Raw genomic sequence first — 17371 nt, 5'->3', positions numbered from 1 at the left:
TGGGTGAACAAGCACATTTTCAGGAGGCGTTTGAAATATTAAGAGCAAGGAAACTTTTTGTGGCGTTTGAAATATGCCACATTTTCTGCCTCCCAAACTGCAGGGGGGAGAGTTTTTCCAAAGGGTGGGTGCCGCTACCAAGAAGGCCCACCATTGAGGTATTACATGGTGACATCCCGTTAATTTCGGAATGACCAGGAAGGCCTGGAGTAGCAATATGTTTGGGAATGCTAATGAAACCACAGGTATTCCAACTGAGTCCCTTTGCAACATCGCAGAGGATGATGGAGTGCAATTGTCGGACTGTATGATGTTGTTGCTTGGGGCAGTAGATGTTTCGAGCCAGTTCTGCTGACAACAACTAGGCCGTATGCCAGTTCTAACAAAGGCATAATGAAATCCAAGACAGTGGCACCTCCTTTAATAAAAGTGCTGGAATAGCTGCCGACATTCTGCAATCATCCCAATAATCTCAGTTTTTATAACTTCTATCCCCATGGGATTGAAAAGGGAATAAATCCCAGAGAGGTAGCTGCGTTGGTCTGTTGCAGCACAATCAAGAAAAAGGATTGTGGCATTTGGATTAGAGCCCATTTCATCAGATGAATGAAGTGTTACTTTCTTTTGGTAGAGACCTATATCCGTGCATGTTCAGAAAAATCTCTATATCCATGTGTGTGAATATATCTGCCAACTGAAGATAACACCAAGCAGCTGATAAAGTGGGCTTTAGTTCACAGAGGCTTATGCCACAGTAAATCTGTTAAGCTTTAAGGTGCCACAAAGGTCTCTTCTGTGAGAATAAAACATGCTTAACTCTGGACTTCATTGTTGACAATGTGCTTCATTGACGTCAAGAAGGATACTGGTATTTTGGGTATAAATTTGGATAACCACATTTCATAATAATGGGACTTCAACTTATTAAGACCTGGGAGGATCTGGGTGCCCAGCCTAGCAGAAACCAACATTTGCACAACATCAATAACAAATGCTATTGATGTTGAACAAGTGTTGGTTTCTGCTATTGACAAATGGGCACCTTTGGCTTCTTCAAGCCCATCTGATGATTGAGGTAAACTTTGAATGCTCTACTTTAGGTTCCCACATTTCTGGGGCAGATAATCTACTATGAGAAGCAGAGCCATCTCATGTGATTGTCCCATGAAGGTGCACTGTTCTCACCTCCTACTGAGTTCCAGACAATAGCAGAAGGCCAATTAGTTTAAAAATTAATTTACATAGACTGAAAGAGGCCATTATAAAAGTTGGCTACTGGTATGAATATGATTTGTGGCCTTTGCTACCGTGGCTTTAGATTATGCCATTGGATCCTGTGCATATTTACTTGGAAGTAAGGCCCACCATGCTCAAAGTTTACATAGACTTGCAGCCTAAGTCTATTTTTCTACGTATTTTCTTATGTGAGGGATGGATCCACACCCAGTTAGTCATGGCTTAAGTCCTATTGATGTCAATGGGAATGAAATTCAACCAGCTTTCCAACTATACACACTGCTGAATGACATAGTGGTGTGTTGTCTTGAGCACCCTGAGAAAACAGGGTAGATGTATTTCAAATAAAATAAAAGAAACACATTTAGAGCGCAAGTCTGCAGGATTGACACTTGCAGGATGGAGGCCTGTGATGTTGGAGCTCTCCGTACATCTAAGCCCTAAAGGAAAAATAACAGGTTTTGTGTCTCCCAAACAGTATTTAACTTTAGACTGGTCGTCTAAGCAATCCATAGCCTCTCTTCTTTGCTCCTCCTCCAATGGCATGTCCACTTCCCTCCCTCACTGTCATTTTTCAAGGCTGCAAGTCTAACTTTGGGAGAAGAGCTTTGTGGAGCCGTGTGTGTGTGTGTGTGTGTATGGTCCCTCAGACACCATCGAGGAGCCACAAGATTCCTCTCTCAAGTTCATAAGTTAAGCTGGCTACTATTTCTTCTTTCTGATAATTTGCATGATCCAGCTTCTGTTAAGCGGTTAACTACTGATGTTAGTGGAAAAGTTAAAAATAAGTGCAGCAGATTCCCATTTAAATTAGTGGCACATGAATGTGCTCAACTTTTGTTTGGTATTACTCACCCTTCACTAATCTTTAATGTTGCAGTTCTAGGCTCTTCTGGCAGCTTCTTTTCTCTTGCGCTGGTCTTACTGTCATTTGAGATGAAATCAGTGGATGAAAATTCTCGGTAATACGGATCTTCTACATCCAATATCTTGCCCAGACTATTGAATATATGTATAAATTAAAAATCAGGCCAAGTCTTATTCTTGCACCATCTTATCAGTGAAAGGAGGTTCAAAAGTGGGAGTATTATACCTTTACTGGAATACATCTATAAAGCAAAAGTGGAATACAACAAAAGATAGCTAGAAAACCAACCTTTGGGCCTTAGCTAGACCTAAGGTTTATCTGGGGATCGTTCTGGTGTCATCCCTGTTCATGACACACAGGATATCCTAGGAGCAGGCAGAAACGACCCCAGGATAAACCTTACGTCTAGCTAAGGCCTTGATATAAAGCTTTGTAAAGCTGGGACCATGTCTCAAACTACACCGAGGGCCACATCACTTTCCTCATACATTTTGCATGTTGTTTATTCAGAAATGTGTAGCACAATCCTATGCATGTTTACTTAGAAGTCCCACTGTCTTCCATGTAGCTTACTCCCTAGTGTGTGCATTTAGGACTGCAATCTTAAATTGCTATTTTATGCATGTCTACTCAGAAGTAATTCCCACTGAGTTCAGTAGTGCCTATGCCCAGGTAATTGGTTAAAGGTCTGCAGCTGTCATGACTTCTGAACACAACCAAGGTGTGCTAAAGTTCTAAAACAATTTTAGGAAACACTGGCCCCGTTCAGACAACATGCTAAAACATGCTGCTTAACCACAAAATGGTTAATGGAATGCAAGCAGCATGGTTTAACATGTTGTCTGAACGGGGCCACTGGGTTGTATCCAATGCACTGCATTCAATTGTTAGTCTAAATTAAACTCCATTCATTTCAAAGGGTCTACTCTAAGTAGGATTGACACTGGATACAACCCACTGTGTGGGCTATAACTGCGCCTGTAGCCAGATATATATAGTACAGTGGACATAAGAACTAAAGAAGAGCCCTGCTGGTTCAGACCAAAGGCCCATCAAGTCCAGCTTCCTGTTTTCCTCTGAGACAAAGATCGGGGTGTGCTATAAGAACTTAAGAAGACCCTTAAGAAGAGACCCCCAATCTCTTCCAAAGATCATTTTGTCCAACATCCTGTTTCCTAGAGGGACCAACCAGATGCCCACAAGCAGGGCATGAGGGCAATAGCTTCAGAATCAGAAGGTTCCCTGTAGCCATCACGGCTAACACCTATTGATAAAACTATCCTCCAGGAACAGAGATTTAGGTGTAGAGCTTAAGTCAGGGCTCAGCAACAGAGCCTACTTTTAATACGAAGTGAAACCTCTGAGCATGTGAAGTATATGATTTGAAATGTTTCTAATATTTTACTGTAAGTTCTTGTAAACTACCTTGATTGGTCCCAGTAAGGCAGTATAGGAATACAATAGATAAATGCATGGCCTTGGGTCTCCAGATGTTCAGCCTCCCATCATCTCTGACTGTTGGCCATGCTGGCTGAGCATGATGGGAGCTACAGCCCAATAACATCTGGAGACCCAAAGCTGGGCTAGGTGAATGTCTAACAAGAAAAAGGTATGCAGGGTTCTGACTTACACCTGGGCCCTGTTTAGAAGTCACCTTAAACCACAGCTTTAACCATGGTGAATAAGGCAAAAAGCCTTATTCACCGTGGTTAAAACTGTGGTTTAAGGTGTCTTCTGAACAGGGCCATAATTTGTTAGAAAGTAATGGTGATTTTTTTTCACCAGGCACCTGATCTAATAAAACATTATCACATTATTTGACTCATTATGCTTCGCTTCCCTGGGACAAACACAGCAAGTTCAGAACCATAGTCAAATAAAAACATAGTAAATATTATAAGCACTAAAAAACATGTCCTTCAGCACCGGTTGGTGTGTTTGTCCCAGGGAAGCAAGGTACACCAAATGGGAATGGGATCTGTGGTTGTTATATGGGAAATGGATCTGAGCTTATTATTCTGCCTTTGAGCATTGTGGGTTTAAGGATCGTTATTAGGAATAACTCCAGAAAAATTCTATCAACCCTTTTAAAATGTACTCCTTGAGTGCCAGAGGCTTGCACAGGGAATGCACAGAAGCTCAAATAGAAATAACGCAGCCCCAAGTCTTACCACAAAAAAGAAAATCAAAATGCCAATTTTCTAAAATGACTTTGGCTGATTAAAGGCCTGCTTCACACATATAGACATTTTACCTATGCAAATATATAGAAAGTAGATTCCCACATAGGTACATTCAGCAAAATATGGTAATAAATGTACGCATTTAATTCCAACGCCTATGTAGAATTTTTTTAAAAACCACTACGCCTGAAATACCCTAAATTGTTGCTGAATAAGTACCTCAGATTTGGATTCAGCTTTTGGAAGGCACACAGGGGACACGCACTGGGTCTGCTTCAGAGCTGTACCAAGCCTGACAGGCTCTACAATTACTGGGCAATTTTCCACAATGCTATTCTTACTGATATAATTAGGACTGTATTATTACTCCCTTTCTAAGCCCCCTATTTAGAAGGATTTATGCATTTAACACCAATGTGCGCTCTACATTGCAATTTTGTAGGCCAGGTTTCAGCTAAGCCAAGGCTGCAAGGCATTTAAATTCAGATGCCAGCATTTTGCGATATCAGTGAAAATGTGACATTATCAGGGGTATGTCAGGCTTAGAAGTGAATAAATGGCTCAGGCTGATCAATAAGGAACACAGAGATAATCACCATCTGTATGCTTAACTGTTTCAGTGCAGGACCAAATAGCACTTGTAAAAGAAAAGGACATGGTTTTAGTACAGCAGTAGGAAATTTCCTAACAGAACCCACAGCATGGTTTTTTTTTACTTCCCAGACTGTTGGAAAAATCCCAGTAGATGTTACTGAAGACTACAACAATACAAATGGTGTGTTGGTGCTGGGACAGTGAGATTAGCTCTATTGTGGTCTCTCTCAATGGCATGCAAGGAGGTGATGTGTCCTCCACCAGCAGGCTAACTGAACAAGAGTGTGTGTTTAAGGGCCAAGCTGCGCATTACATTCAAGTGCCGTGATTGGCATTCCTGGCATAACCTTCTTCTTCAAAGAGAAGTTGTCAGGTGGTGGGTGTGTTTGTTTGTGTGTGTGTGTGCGTGGGTGTGTGACTCAGGGCTGTAGAGTGTGCATAGGTATTTATTTATTTATTTTAAACATTTATATCCCGCCCTCTATCATCTCAGGGCGGGCGTACAGGTATGTGTTGGGAAATGGTCTAACTCTTTCCCCTGTTAGCCCTGATCCAAGTCCCTCCCCCCACCTCTGAGCTCCTATTAGCTATGGAGGGGAAATCAAATATCGTGTTTCCAAGCCCTCCCCCCAAGAAAATAAAGAGGTCTGCCGAGTAATCCACAAAGCTTTATTCAGCAAATAAACATCTCTTCCCACCTGAAAAGAACTTAAACACTAGAAACTTTCCTCTATGCTAAAACTTGGCTAACTAAGCAAGACAATTGTCCTTTCAACGAAAGAGAAGGTCTTTTCCCTGAGTCCCTTTAACTTCAGGGAGGATTCCTTTGAAGAAGCCTTTGGCGAGAAACTAACAGAGCTGATAGCCTCTTGCCTTCTTTTAGTTAGCCTGTTTGAACCTGTAGCAGTCTCTGGGATTGGCCAGCTCTGAAATTCCTTCCCCCTTTGAAGATTGTTAAGTCCAGTGAAGATTCATCCCCGGCTGGTGAAGAGCCTGGGAAAATCTCCTCCCCCACTTCCTGTGTAGAGTGGTACATTCTAGTCCTGTTTCTTCTGCTTCAGAATCTGATTCCAAATGATAGCCTGAAACTCCTTCCCCCACACTAAGGGAAACAGGCCTGATCATGACACATGCACACAAAAATGGAAAATGGAAAGTGTATTTGCATTGAAATGAATATTTAAGGTTCATCACTGCTTTTGCTTCTCTTTAGAGCCTTAGCCTAATTTATGAATAAATGTGTGATGCCACCATGGAACTATGGCATTAATAATCTGACTGCTCAGAATTCAATACTAAATTTTGTCCTTCAAAAGGCAAGAATTTTACCCTGGATATCAAGCAACAATACTCCTTTCTGTAAAGATCTGCTAAATACACTCTTGTCACACCAAAATGTTATTCCACTTCACTTAAAGAAAAAAAAAATACCTGTTTTTTCTTGGTTTCCGCTTTTCATCCTGGACTGATTTCTGAAAGCATAATTTTTCGAGTGTTTATAACTATGACCAACACTGTGCAAGTTCTGCCAATTTACAATCTTTTCTCTAATTCATAGATTAGGGATGGGTCACGCCAATGCCCGTCCATGTCAGTATCGCATGTATTCATTCATAAATCCTGTTTCCGCATCAATCTAAGAACTTCTAATTAAACACGCGCACACACCATTGCATTTAAATAATTATTTAAAAATACATTTGATACATTTTTTAATACTAAAATGTGCTTTTTTGGTATGCATTTTATCCTAAAATACTCATTTTTGTACACATAACATGCACATTTTTGTATGTTTTTTGGCCTGGTTTTTTTGAGCTAAGAATCATATTGCAACCTGAAGTGCATAAAACCATTTCCTAAGCAGCATGGCTCTTGAGTTTACAGATGCTTACCATACGGCAGAACATTTCCAGATATGTGAGACTTGGGGCATTCTTACGCATACCCACCATGGCATTTGGGCACCTGCCAAACCAAACTTTTGGCAGAAGATCCCACAAAAATGGGTATGATTTGATGCAGAATAACTCCATGTCAAAACTCTCTAGATTATGTCCCACCTTCTGTGAACTGAAGAACGGTGAGCACACAGATGACAGAGAGCAGGTGGTCTGCATAGATGAATCTGTTCCCCAAACCAAAAGTGGAGGAATCATATTGCCTTCTAAATCATAGGTTGGACTTAGTCATACTTTGAGTAGACTCACTGAAATCTATGGGACTTGAGAGTCATGACTAACTTTAGTCCCATTGGTTTCAATAGGTCTAGTCTAAATATGACTAAGTCTGGATCCATCCTAATAGGAATAAAATACCCTGTCAGCTAGGGCTGATTCCCACTTTACATGGGAGACAAGTTTGCAGACATAAATGTGCAGTGCTCATGTTCCGAGGGCCTGTGGCCAATGAGAGGTTCTCAGGGTGCATCTATGACATGCCCGAATGTCTTGACAAAATGTTCATGTCCGTATTCACACTTGACACTATTTAGTGCAACCAATGTGCTTGCCGTATGAAGAGTGTGAATTACCGAACCACCCAAAGAGTTTGGAGAACAACAGCCTATTCCCACAGCAGGCACAGTTGGAGGAAGCAAACAGTCAACCTGCTTGCCTGCATCCATTGCAAAGATGTCAAGGTGGACGTAGTCATTCTAACAGACATGGAGCTGCTGCCATCGCCCAGTATCTCTTCATTCCTCCCTTTCTTGAAACGTCTAGTGTGCCACAAGCACAATGTGACATCACTGCACTCTTCGAACTCCTGGCCTTGACTTGCAGAGGAGAGGAAGCGCACAGTGTAAAGATGTCAAATCACATACTTACTGCAGTAGATGTTACGAGAATGAGGGAGCGAAGGGACCTGAAACAGCAGCCGCTCCACATCTCTTTGTTAAAGTGCCATCTTCCACCCTCATTTTTTTCAGATCTTCTGCTGTAATTTCGCTTGAGTGCCAGCAATAGCGGCAGCCTGACTAAGCAAATGTATTCTGTCACCTGCTGCTAAGTAGGTCAATAGCATGCAATGCCTCTAGCAAGTGAGCATAATTGCTCTTAAGAGGAACTTAGGAAAACAGCTTCTTCAATTTTCTTCTGATGCATCTGATCACTGCGCCCTTCCCTTTTCTCTCTCCTTTCAGCAGCGTTAGGGTCAGCTCTGGAAAACTGTCATGGCTGTTCGACCTTGGAGCTAAGGGAATACCAGGAGGGCCTCAAACAGCTGAGGACCCTCATTTCCTCTCTTGCACCATCTCCTTGCACTTAGTGGAAAAGGGCATTGCAGTGTACAATGCAACATTTGCGCATATGCACAGAAAGAATGGGATTGCAGATGTGAAGTTGCATTGAATGCTCAGATTTCAGGGTACAAATCAGATCCATTGAAAGACATTCTCTTGGCTGAATCAATCCCGGTAGAGTATATATCATACAAAAAAGGACTCAATAGGCCCAAACCAAATAGCCCTGATTAGAAATACCTGTTATAAATTAAGAGTTATGCGTTAAAGTGACAGATTCCAACTAATGCAGCCACCAAAATTTGTCCTCAAAGAACTTTTCTGTTTTTCTGCCTCATTCTCTTGGAATTCCTTTTGATGGTGTTTTGGATCTTACGTCATTGTTGCAAGGTGGCCAAGTGTGCTGTGTGATATTTCCCCCTTTCTAGTATGCATCTTTGCATCATCCTGCAGTCTTCTTGACTGCCTAAGGGAGGAGTTTTTATTTATTTACTGAATTTATTTATTACATTTCCATACCACCCAAAGCCGAAGCTTTGAGATGTCTAACACTAGGAATCCATTTTGTTTATGGCTGAACTGAGTTCTGTGGTGTGTACGACTTGCTTGACATCTGGGAGCTGAGCTGTGGGCTGTTCCCCAAACTCTGGGAACTTTTTGTTAATTTCCCACAATTTACGAAACTTTCTGAGTAGTTTGCACAAATTGCAGCTGAATTTGTGGAAATTGCATAATTTGTGCAAATTCACCTGCATTTTGTGCTAACGTGCCCTAATTTGCACAAATTGGTCAGAAATTTGCACAAATTGGTTAGAAATTTGCACAAATAGCCAAATCTTTCCCACCCAAGTGGGCAAAATCCCCAGAAAGTCCACGAACTAGGCTGTCTCACTGCAGATCAAGTCAGGTGCCATATCAGGAGCTGCAATGAAGTTGGGGGGGGGGGGAATTCTCAGATAACTTATCAAACTCCAGTGTCCAAAGAGATTTCTCCAACATCCCTATTCACAACAAGTTGCTTCATGACAACTTCTCCTGGGTTTTAATAGAAGTGTATGAAACTAGGGAGGCTGAAGATGGCCAGAAAGGCAGTGAAAGGCAGGATACTCACATGCACCCCTTAACCACCTTGTAATTAAGGAAAGCGCAAGAACCCTACAATCCATCCATGAGACTTTCACCGGGGGGAAATCCCATGAATTTCTTTTCAAAATCAATTGCTTCTCTAATCAAACTGAATAATGGTCCAAAAATGTGGAAGAAATTGCACAGCGCCCCATGGTGCATGAGGTTGACATTATCCAGCCTACAGAAGGCTCGGTATGGGAATATTTGGCCCCATGTCTAAAACTGTTTCCCCCAATGCTTACATGTATGAGAGTGTAATATGTACAGTCTTCAGGGTTGTTCAGTGTCTTGGGTTTCTGAGGTCTCCTTGGGCTTCTCTGCACAGGGTGAGCATCCTCTGGCTTGGAGATGACTGCAAGAAAGGATCAACACACAACAAAAACTTGTTAAAAGACGTCCGTCTTTATTTTACATGAAAGAAGTAGTCTGAGATCCAATAAGCCCTTTAGGGTGCAATCCTGTGCATGTTTAGACAGAAAAAAAGTCTTACAAGTCTTATGCTGGCTGGGACATGGTGAGAGTTGTAAGACTTTCTTCTGTGTAAACATGCATAGGATTGTGCCCTTAAATGTTTTTTGAGACCTTGAAATGCCATCAAGAACTATGCCAGGTGACTGGCTCCTCATGGGGATTCCCATGGCCATTATTATGACATGTAAAAAAAAATTGAAAGTTTGCAAAACACTTAGCAGGTGGTAAGTTCCTACTTTAAAACCAAAACCACACACCTAATCCTTCTGGGCTAAATTCAACCTTCAAATTCAACAACAACCTCAGTGCATGGTTTTGGAGCCTACTTGCCGCAAAGCCTCCTGTAGCGAACCACTTGCCAGACTGCTTCAAGGCAAGTGAGGGCAGCCAGCGGTATAGTAGAGGGGATCACGGATCTGGGAGGACCCCCCCCCTAAAAAAAATACAAGTATGGCTAAATCTAGGTCCAAACCATAATCTTTTGTTATAACTAATCTGAGAGAATTCAACTGAGACATGCCCTCTACCTCTGTTTTTCCAGGCTACTTAAAGTTCCTGAAAGCCCTGAAGGGGAAGCAAGAGTAGAGCAGAGTAGAGTAGAGTAGACCACACTAGACCAGAGCAGCCAAGGCTCCTCATGCCATCCGTCTCTGAAGAGGCCATCAATGGTCTGAAAGAATTCTGCTCCTTAAATTGCTTAACTCGTCTCTTCAATTTTTTCGTTTTAGTAATTTAAGTTGGAAGCTGCCTTGAGTGCCATGGCAGAAAGGCAGCTTATCAGCATAGCAAATGAGCAACTTTGGAATTCAGAACAAGCTTTGGAAATATGTCTAAAGCGCATCACTTCCACGGAGTCATTCAAAGCTAATTAGGGACAGATGGATCAGTCTATTTCCAGTCTGTGTCCATTTCACAGGTGTTCACTCATGTTTGTTCTCTCTTGTTACTACATCTATGTGGATGATGATGATGACGATGATGATGATTTTTTAAAAAACTAGTGCAAAAATTCACACTATTTTTGAAGGTGCCTGTTCACAAAATAGCTATTTTTGTACACATTTAATCCTAAAATGGATATGGTGCATTATGACCTGATTGTTACTGCTCAGCAACCAGTCACAAGCCTCAAAGACTTTTCAATCGCTCCAGTTCTCCACTCGTCTCCTTCAAACACTTTTCAATAGTCGAAAGGGCTTCCCTGTGCTAAGCCGAAGGGACACAGACAACGATAGACTCCAAGGGTCCCATTCTGCCTGGTCTGCCCATTCTAAGCTTCCCGGAGCCTGGTATCTTGCTTTTCATTTACCACCTTGGAAAACAAAGTCTAAATACTTCAATCCGAAAATAAAATGATCACAGAATTTAGAATCATTTTATAACTTCAAACATAAAGCTAGCTTTTACCGAAGCAGTAAGCCAGTTTCTGCAAATGGATTGCCTCCTCCTGCTCCCTCTAGTCCACAGTCCTGATCAATGCAGGATTTACCACGCAGGATGCAACTATATCAACCCCTGACCGTTGACCAACCAATCCCTGCTTAAATACTTCCAGCAAAGAAGAGCCCACTATTTTGTGAGGCAGCCTGCTCCACTGCTGAAGAAGTTTTCTAATTAGAAAGTCTCTCCAGATGTTTGGCCAACATCCCCTTCCTGGCAGTTTCCACCTATTCGTTCTAGTCCTTCCCTCTGGGGCAACAGAGAGCAAGTCTGCTTTATCTTCTGAATGAAAGGCCTTCAGGTATCTGAAGATAGCTATCATTCCTCCTTGTCATCTTCTCTTCTCCAGGCTAAACACGCCCACCTCTTTCAACTGTTTCTCTCGCCAAGTGATCCTTACATGGTTTTACCACCTAGGCTACGGTTGCATGTCCTTTGAGGTCCATGTTGTGACCTTGCCTGGGTTGCGCCTGAGACAAATGCCCCCTTTGCTCAACTCTACCAATAGGAAGATGTAACATGTTAAAGAACCTGCTCATGTGAAGGGCTTGACGCATCGGCAGCTATTTATTGTATTCACCTTGGTTTGACCTATATGGGTAGGAAAGGAAAGAATATGCTCTCTGGTGGCTCACAGCAGCTTGTCATCCCTGGTGGTATGGAAAATGCTATTCTATTACCACCTTAATACCATTTTAATTAAGAAAGTGGCACAAGCATTTATAATCAGAAATGATCAGCAATACATCAGTGTAAGCACCGGCACAATTAGCTGTATAACTTTTTCTTTGTTACGTGTGATAAATAAAGCCTTGGAAAGGTCACTGATATATTGGAGGACCAGAAGGAATAATGTTAATTTATAATACGGTTGAGTAATGATTACATTTATTGTTCTAGTTTCTTATCTGGAATGCAGACGGCTCCTAATTTAATGAATGGACAATTATCTCTTAACATTTTGCCTTTTGAAGAACAATGGTGCTTTTCTAAATCAAGGTGCAGTCAATTTGCAACAGACAATGAAATTTCAATACAATTAATTCATTTTACTACACTGAAAGCAAATATGAACCACTCTTCCATTTAAAGCAGATATGCAAAGCCAGATTAGAATCTCACTTAAAACTGCTTCATTGTCTTAAATTGAAGGTGTGTGTGTGTGTGTGTGTGTGTGTGTGTGTAATGGCTAAGGCTGAATTCAATGTCACAACAAACCTCTATTTGTTGTAGTAAGAATATGCCATGGTAGTAGCCTCAGGCTTGGTGTTCTAACTCCCCTTCCCCTCTCTTTTTCAGGTGAAGAGAAGAAATTTGAAACTTACATTCATAGCTTGGAATGGTTTTGTGCACTGCCCAGAGAGCCTCAGCTATCAAGAAGTATAAATATGTAATAAAATAAATAAATAAATTAACCCCCCCCCCAATTTCCCATTTCATCAGAATATGGGAAACTGTCTTAAACAAGCCTAAGGGCCGGTTCAGATAACATGCTAAGGAAGGCATGGTTAGGCCACAAACCCTTTTGCAGCAAATGATTAGTGGGCGTGTTTAAACTGTGGTTATGTAGCCAGCCACCAGGATTAGGAATGGTTCACATGGTTCACACGACATGGTAAACCATAAAGTTAGCTCAAAATGCTTAACCAGTAGGATGTCAACGGAACAAGGTCATAGTCAGTTAACAAACCAGGATAGCAAATTTTGGTTTGATATCCTGGCTTGTTAACTATGCTTTGTTCAAGCCATGATTAACCACATTCAGATGAAATGGAAAACTGTGGTTTGCGCCAAACTGTGAACAGAAGCTCTGGATGGAGGGGCCTAAACTGACCCTAGTGATGAGTGTACATATGAAATTATTCTTTAAACCAATTCCATGCACTGACGGATGTGCCCCTGTGCAGCAAAGAGTACAATAACAACACCATGAGCCTTCCCTGCTTTCTTAAAGCAACTATTTAAAACATTAAATTCTCGGCCATAGCACATCAGCCAGTTTTTATACTACACTTTCACCTTGGGTGGCCAACAGAAATAATCTACAGGAAATATAGCCAAAATCAAAAGTTAACCGCTAGAGCCACTGTGGACTGTCAAAAATGAGTAATGTGGCTCTATTCATAGCTAAAGGCAGACAAGCATTCCTGTTTGGCATACAAAGTACTATATTTGGATTCCCATATCACAGCTGTAAGATGACAAACCGAACAAGTGAAGCTGAAGGAAGTGTGTACAATTATCACTTGAACTATTACAGTAATTACGGAAATCGAAATGCCAACTGATTTAAAGGAAAACAAAGGATCCGCCGTCATTGCCACTCGCTGATTAATGCCTTTATTGGGAACTGGGACCACAATGATGCAACTCGGTGGGAAATCTTCTCTCCAAAATCATTGCTTTCTAAAGGATAGGAAAGATGATGTGGTGGCTTTTAATTAACACTCAACTTAGAGACAAGTTGGTATTTTTTTATCTGTGATTGATGGCTGGGCTGAGGAAACAGAAACATTGCTGGAGGTAAACATTGTATTTTCTTTATTTATTGATGAAGAAAAGGTCAGAATGTCATTTTATTTACTGTTCCTGTATAATCCATACTTCTCATTACAGGTTTTTTAAAAAATCCACCATAATCACTACACTACCAGGCAGAGGCCCAGTAAGAAAGAAGATAGAACTGCCCTTATACAAATCTATGGTGCGACCACACTTAGAATACTGTGTACAGATCTGGTCACCACACTTAAAAAAGGATATTATAGAGCTGGAAAAAGTGCAGAAAAGGGCAACTAAAATGATTAAGCAGCTGGAGCATCTCCCCTATGAGGGAAGGTTAGATCAACTGGGATTGTTCAGCTTGGAAGAAAGGAGGCTAAGGGGAGACATGACAGAAGTGTACAAAATTATGCATGGTGTGGAGAATGTGGATAGGGAGACATTTTTCTCCCTTTCTCAAATACTAGAACCCGGGGTCATCCCATGAAGCTGACTGGTGGGAGATGCAGGACAAATAAAAGGAAATACTTCTTTACACAGCGCATAGTTAAATTATGGAATTCACTACCACAGGATGTAGTGATGGCCACCCATTTGGATGGCTTTAAAAGGGGGTTGGATAAATTCCTGGAGGCAAAGGCTATCTTTGGCAAATGCCTGAAGAGAGCTATTGTGTAGATAGAACTTAAATGAACACTGCAATGCTTTCTATTTCTGGATTGTCAATGCCCATGATAAGTGATGCTGAGTTGACATAAATGGCTCATACTGTGACTAGTGCCATGTTTACAGGCTGGGTTCAAGGAAACCTGGTAAACACTTGAAAACTTTTGTTTATGCTAAGGTTGAGTATAAGGGTGACACCAGGCAAATGGTTCTGAAAGCCTGCATCTGTAAGAACACATCTAGTTAGCATATATTTTGGAGAGGTTGGATATACTAATGACGCACATTTGATCCCTCAGACGCTCCTTTAATTTGCACAAGCAATAGGGGCATCTGTGAATCCAGCATGAATTGTGCTATTTTGCGCAGCCAGATTTTTCAGGGTCAACATTATAGAGCCCTAAGAGAAGAAGTGTCTTTTCTTCCCAGAACATTTCCTATTTATGGATATAAGTGCTAATTATGGAAAGTTGACATGCGGATGCTTGCAGGAATTCTGGGCTGAACTTGGTCAGGTTTTGACGTTCCAGCTCTTCTGTGCTGTTGCACATAGGATGGGAGATAGAAGCAAACTCTGACTCCAACTCCTCCCTGGTTTCAGAACTCCAAGGACAGACTCAGGCAACCTGTTTTAAAAAAGCACTCAGCGATTTTGGTGGCAGTTGGTTAAAAACACACAGAAAGAAGAAAACAGTTTGTTATGTACATCCAGGACACAACAATAAACAATATTTAACCATCTCTCCCTTCTTTATAAACCTTCTCCTCTTAGAAACACATCCCAGCATGGCTAAAGCAGCATGTGATCAGAGATTTTTCAAGAGAATGTCAAAGCTAGAGAGTAAAATGCCACATATCTATTCCAGCCAGTCATGATAAGGAGACCAACAAGATCTGGCAGTATTGCAGCCATTACAGCAGGAGTGGGCCACTTGTGACCCTACAGATGTTTTGATCTACAACTTCCATCAGTTCTAGCAAGCATACAAGAAATGAGGGAGTGTAAACACTGTAGGCCAAAACAACTGGAGCATTACATACGGACCCCTTTCAGACGACACACTAAGCCATGCTGATTAACCATTTTGGGCTAACCATGAAGGCTTAGCGTGTCATGTGTAAGGCGTTTTCCTGAACCATGGTTGCTACATAATCATGTTGCTACATAACCTGCGGGCGGCACAGCCTTAACATGACTGCCAGCCTCAGCCAGGAAATGGCTGCCCAGGGCCGTGCGTGCTGCAAGGAACCCTAGGATGCGGAACGGACAAGATGGAGGACTGAAGAGATCAGTGGAGAGGTAGTTAGGGTGTGATTGGGCTATGGTTCCACAGGCTTGTGGTAGCAGCACTAGGTGTGGTTAGTGCTAACCACTGTGAGATGTGGTTACCATAACCACATTCCCCAAAGTGTTGTCTGAACAGGGTCGCCATCTTCATTACAGCTGGTTATAAGATCCATAGAACATTAAGAATTGGTGCTTGAGTTTTCTGAGGTAAACAGTGAGTTAAAATATCTTCTTGATAATATAAAATAGACAAAGTCTGCACTACTATACCCACTTTCCTGGGAATAAGCCCCATTTAACTCTATGATCTTACTTCTGACTAGATATGTCCAGGGTTGTGCTGTTCATTTTCTTTGCACATTTTTTTTTTAAAAAAATGAAATGCCAACCTCTGAAGTTCACAAATTTATCTTGTTCTCCTGAAAAGGTCTGCATTGAATTAATTTGTTTTAAGAGCTCACTAAACATAGGCTAATCAAACTTCTTTCAAAATCTGAATGTCTTTCTGAAGGTTTATAACTTGACAAGAAAATATGCCTGTGACTGAAAGCCTACAGGCTTTTATGCTATTTCTGCCACTGATTGAATGTTTGAAAGGTATTATTATTGATAACATTATTATCGTTCCTCCTGGTTCCATTCCAACGAAACTGTGCCTTACTCAAGAAAAGAAAAGCAACTATGGACTTTTTTTAAAAAAAAAAAAGTCATAAGATTGCCCAATTATATTACCACTGACAACGCCCCCTTAGATGCATACAGAAAATTAAAAGATAGCATTTCAAAAGGTTAAATATAAGAAAATAGGAACATAGGAATCTGCCTTACACCAAGTCAGACACTTGGTCCATCTAGCCCAGTACTGTCAGACACTGACTGGCAGCCGCTCTCCAGGGTTTCAGGCAGGATATTTTCCTGCCCTTCCTGCAGATACCAGGGATCGAATCTGGGACCTTCTGAATGTGTAGCTGAGGCTACACATTCAGTATAACATGTAACCTGGCCCTCAGGCTGGCAATCAGGGGTACTGCTAACTTGGGGTGGGCAATTTGCTTTCCCCATTCCCCCCATCAGACATTAACTTGCATTAAGAGGGCCCTGTTTGTTGCCGAGAGGGGGACGCTAATGTCGTGGCCAAGGGAATTGCTTGCACAGCCTCCTGAGTGCTCAGCAAAGGCTCGCAGTTTCCCCCTCCCCTCCCCGCAAGCTCTCCGAAGCCTGCAAATGCATCCTGAAAACATACTTGTTCACCAAGGCTTTCTGCGGCTTGTAATTAATTGCAATGAACTGTATGCTTCTCCCTCTTTCTGTTCTTGGCATTGACTTTTATTGTTATCATAGCCGAAACTGTTTTTAACAGTGGATTATAAATAGCGATTTTTAATATGTATGTTAACCACTTAGAGATTTTATTATATTAAGCAGTCTATAAGCACTATTAATAAATAAATGCATATATACATTGTACAAGGGGTGTCTTTGTTGGACGGTTGGGCGTTAGGTTCACCCCAATAGACAACTACTCCATAGGATCCACACTGAGTGGCTCCAAACTGGGAGATGTAAAGCAGATTACTATAACTGCTGATGTCCTGCTCACCAGACCTGCAAGCATGTAGGAATAATGTCACCAGTGATTCATCCCATACTATTTTCCTTCAGTTTTTGAAGTACTTAAGCACCTTTCTTCCACTTCCTGTCATGTATGAAAGAAAAGAAGAGGAAATGTAGGCTCAGCTGTCTATTTCCTTACT

At 41.5% G+C, this 17371-nt stretch overlaps 1 protein-coding gene across 1 annotated transcript in view; it reads right to left on the bottom strand.

The window, feature by feature from the left end:
* MYO3A (myosin IIIA) overlaps positions 1 to 17371 on the bottom strand; it is a 112027-nt gene that overhangs the window by 3223 nt on the left and 91433 nt on the right. The window contains exons 32-34 of the mRNA XM_063127856.1: positions 9493 to 9602; positions 6313 to 6353; positions 2092 to 2235 (exon numbers count right to left, since the gene is read on the bottom strand). Of these exons, the coding sequence (XP_062983926.1) occupies positions 2092 to 2235; positions 6313 to 6353; positions 9493 to 9602 (295 nt within the window). The remainder of the gene's footprint in view (positions 1 to 2091; positions 2236 to 6312; positions 6354 to 9492; positions 9603 to 17371) is intronic.

Source organism: Elgaria multicarinata, chromosome 1 (genome assembly GCF_023053635.1).
Source record: "Elgaria multicarinata webbii isolate HBS135686 ecotype San Diego chromosome 1, rElgMul1.1.pri, whole genome shotgun sequence".
Taxonomy (NCBI): domain Eukaryota; kingdom Metazoa; phylum Chordata; class Lepidosauria; order Squamata; family Anguidae; genus Elgaria; species Elgaria multicarinata.
The sequence above is the reverse complement of the archived record's forward strand: the minus strand, read 5'-3'. Positions and strand labels throughout refer to the sequence as shown.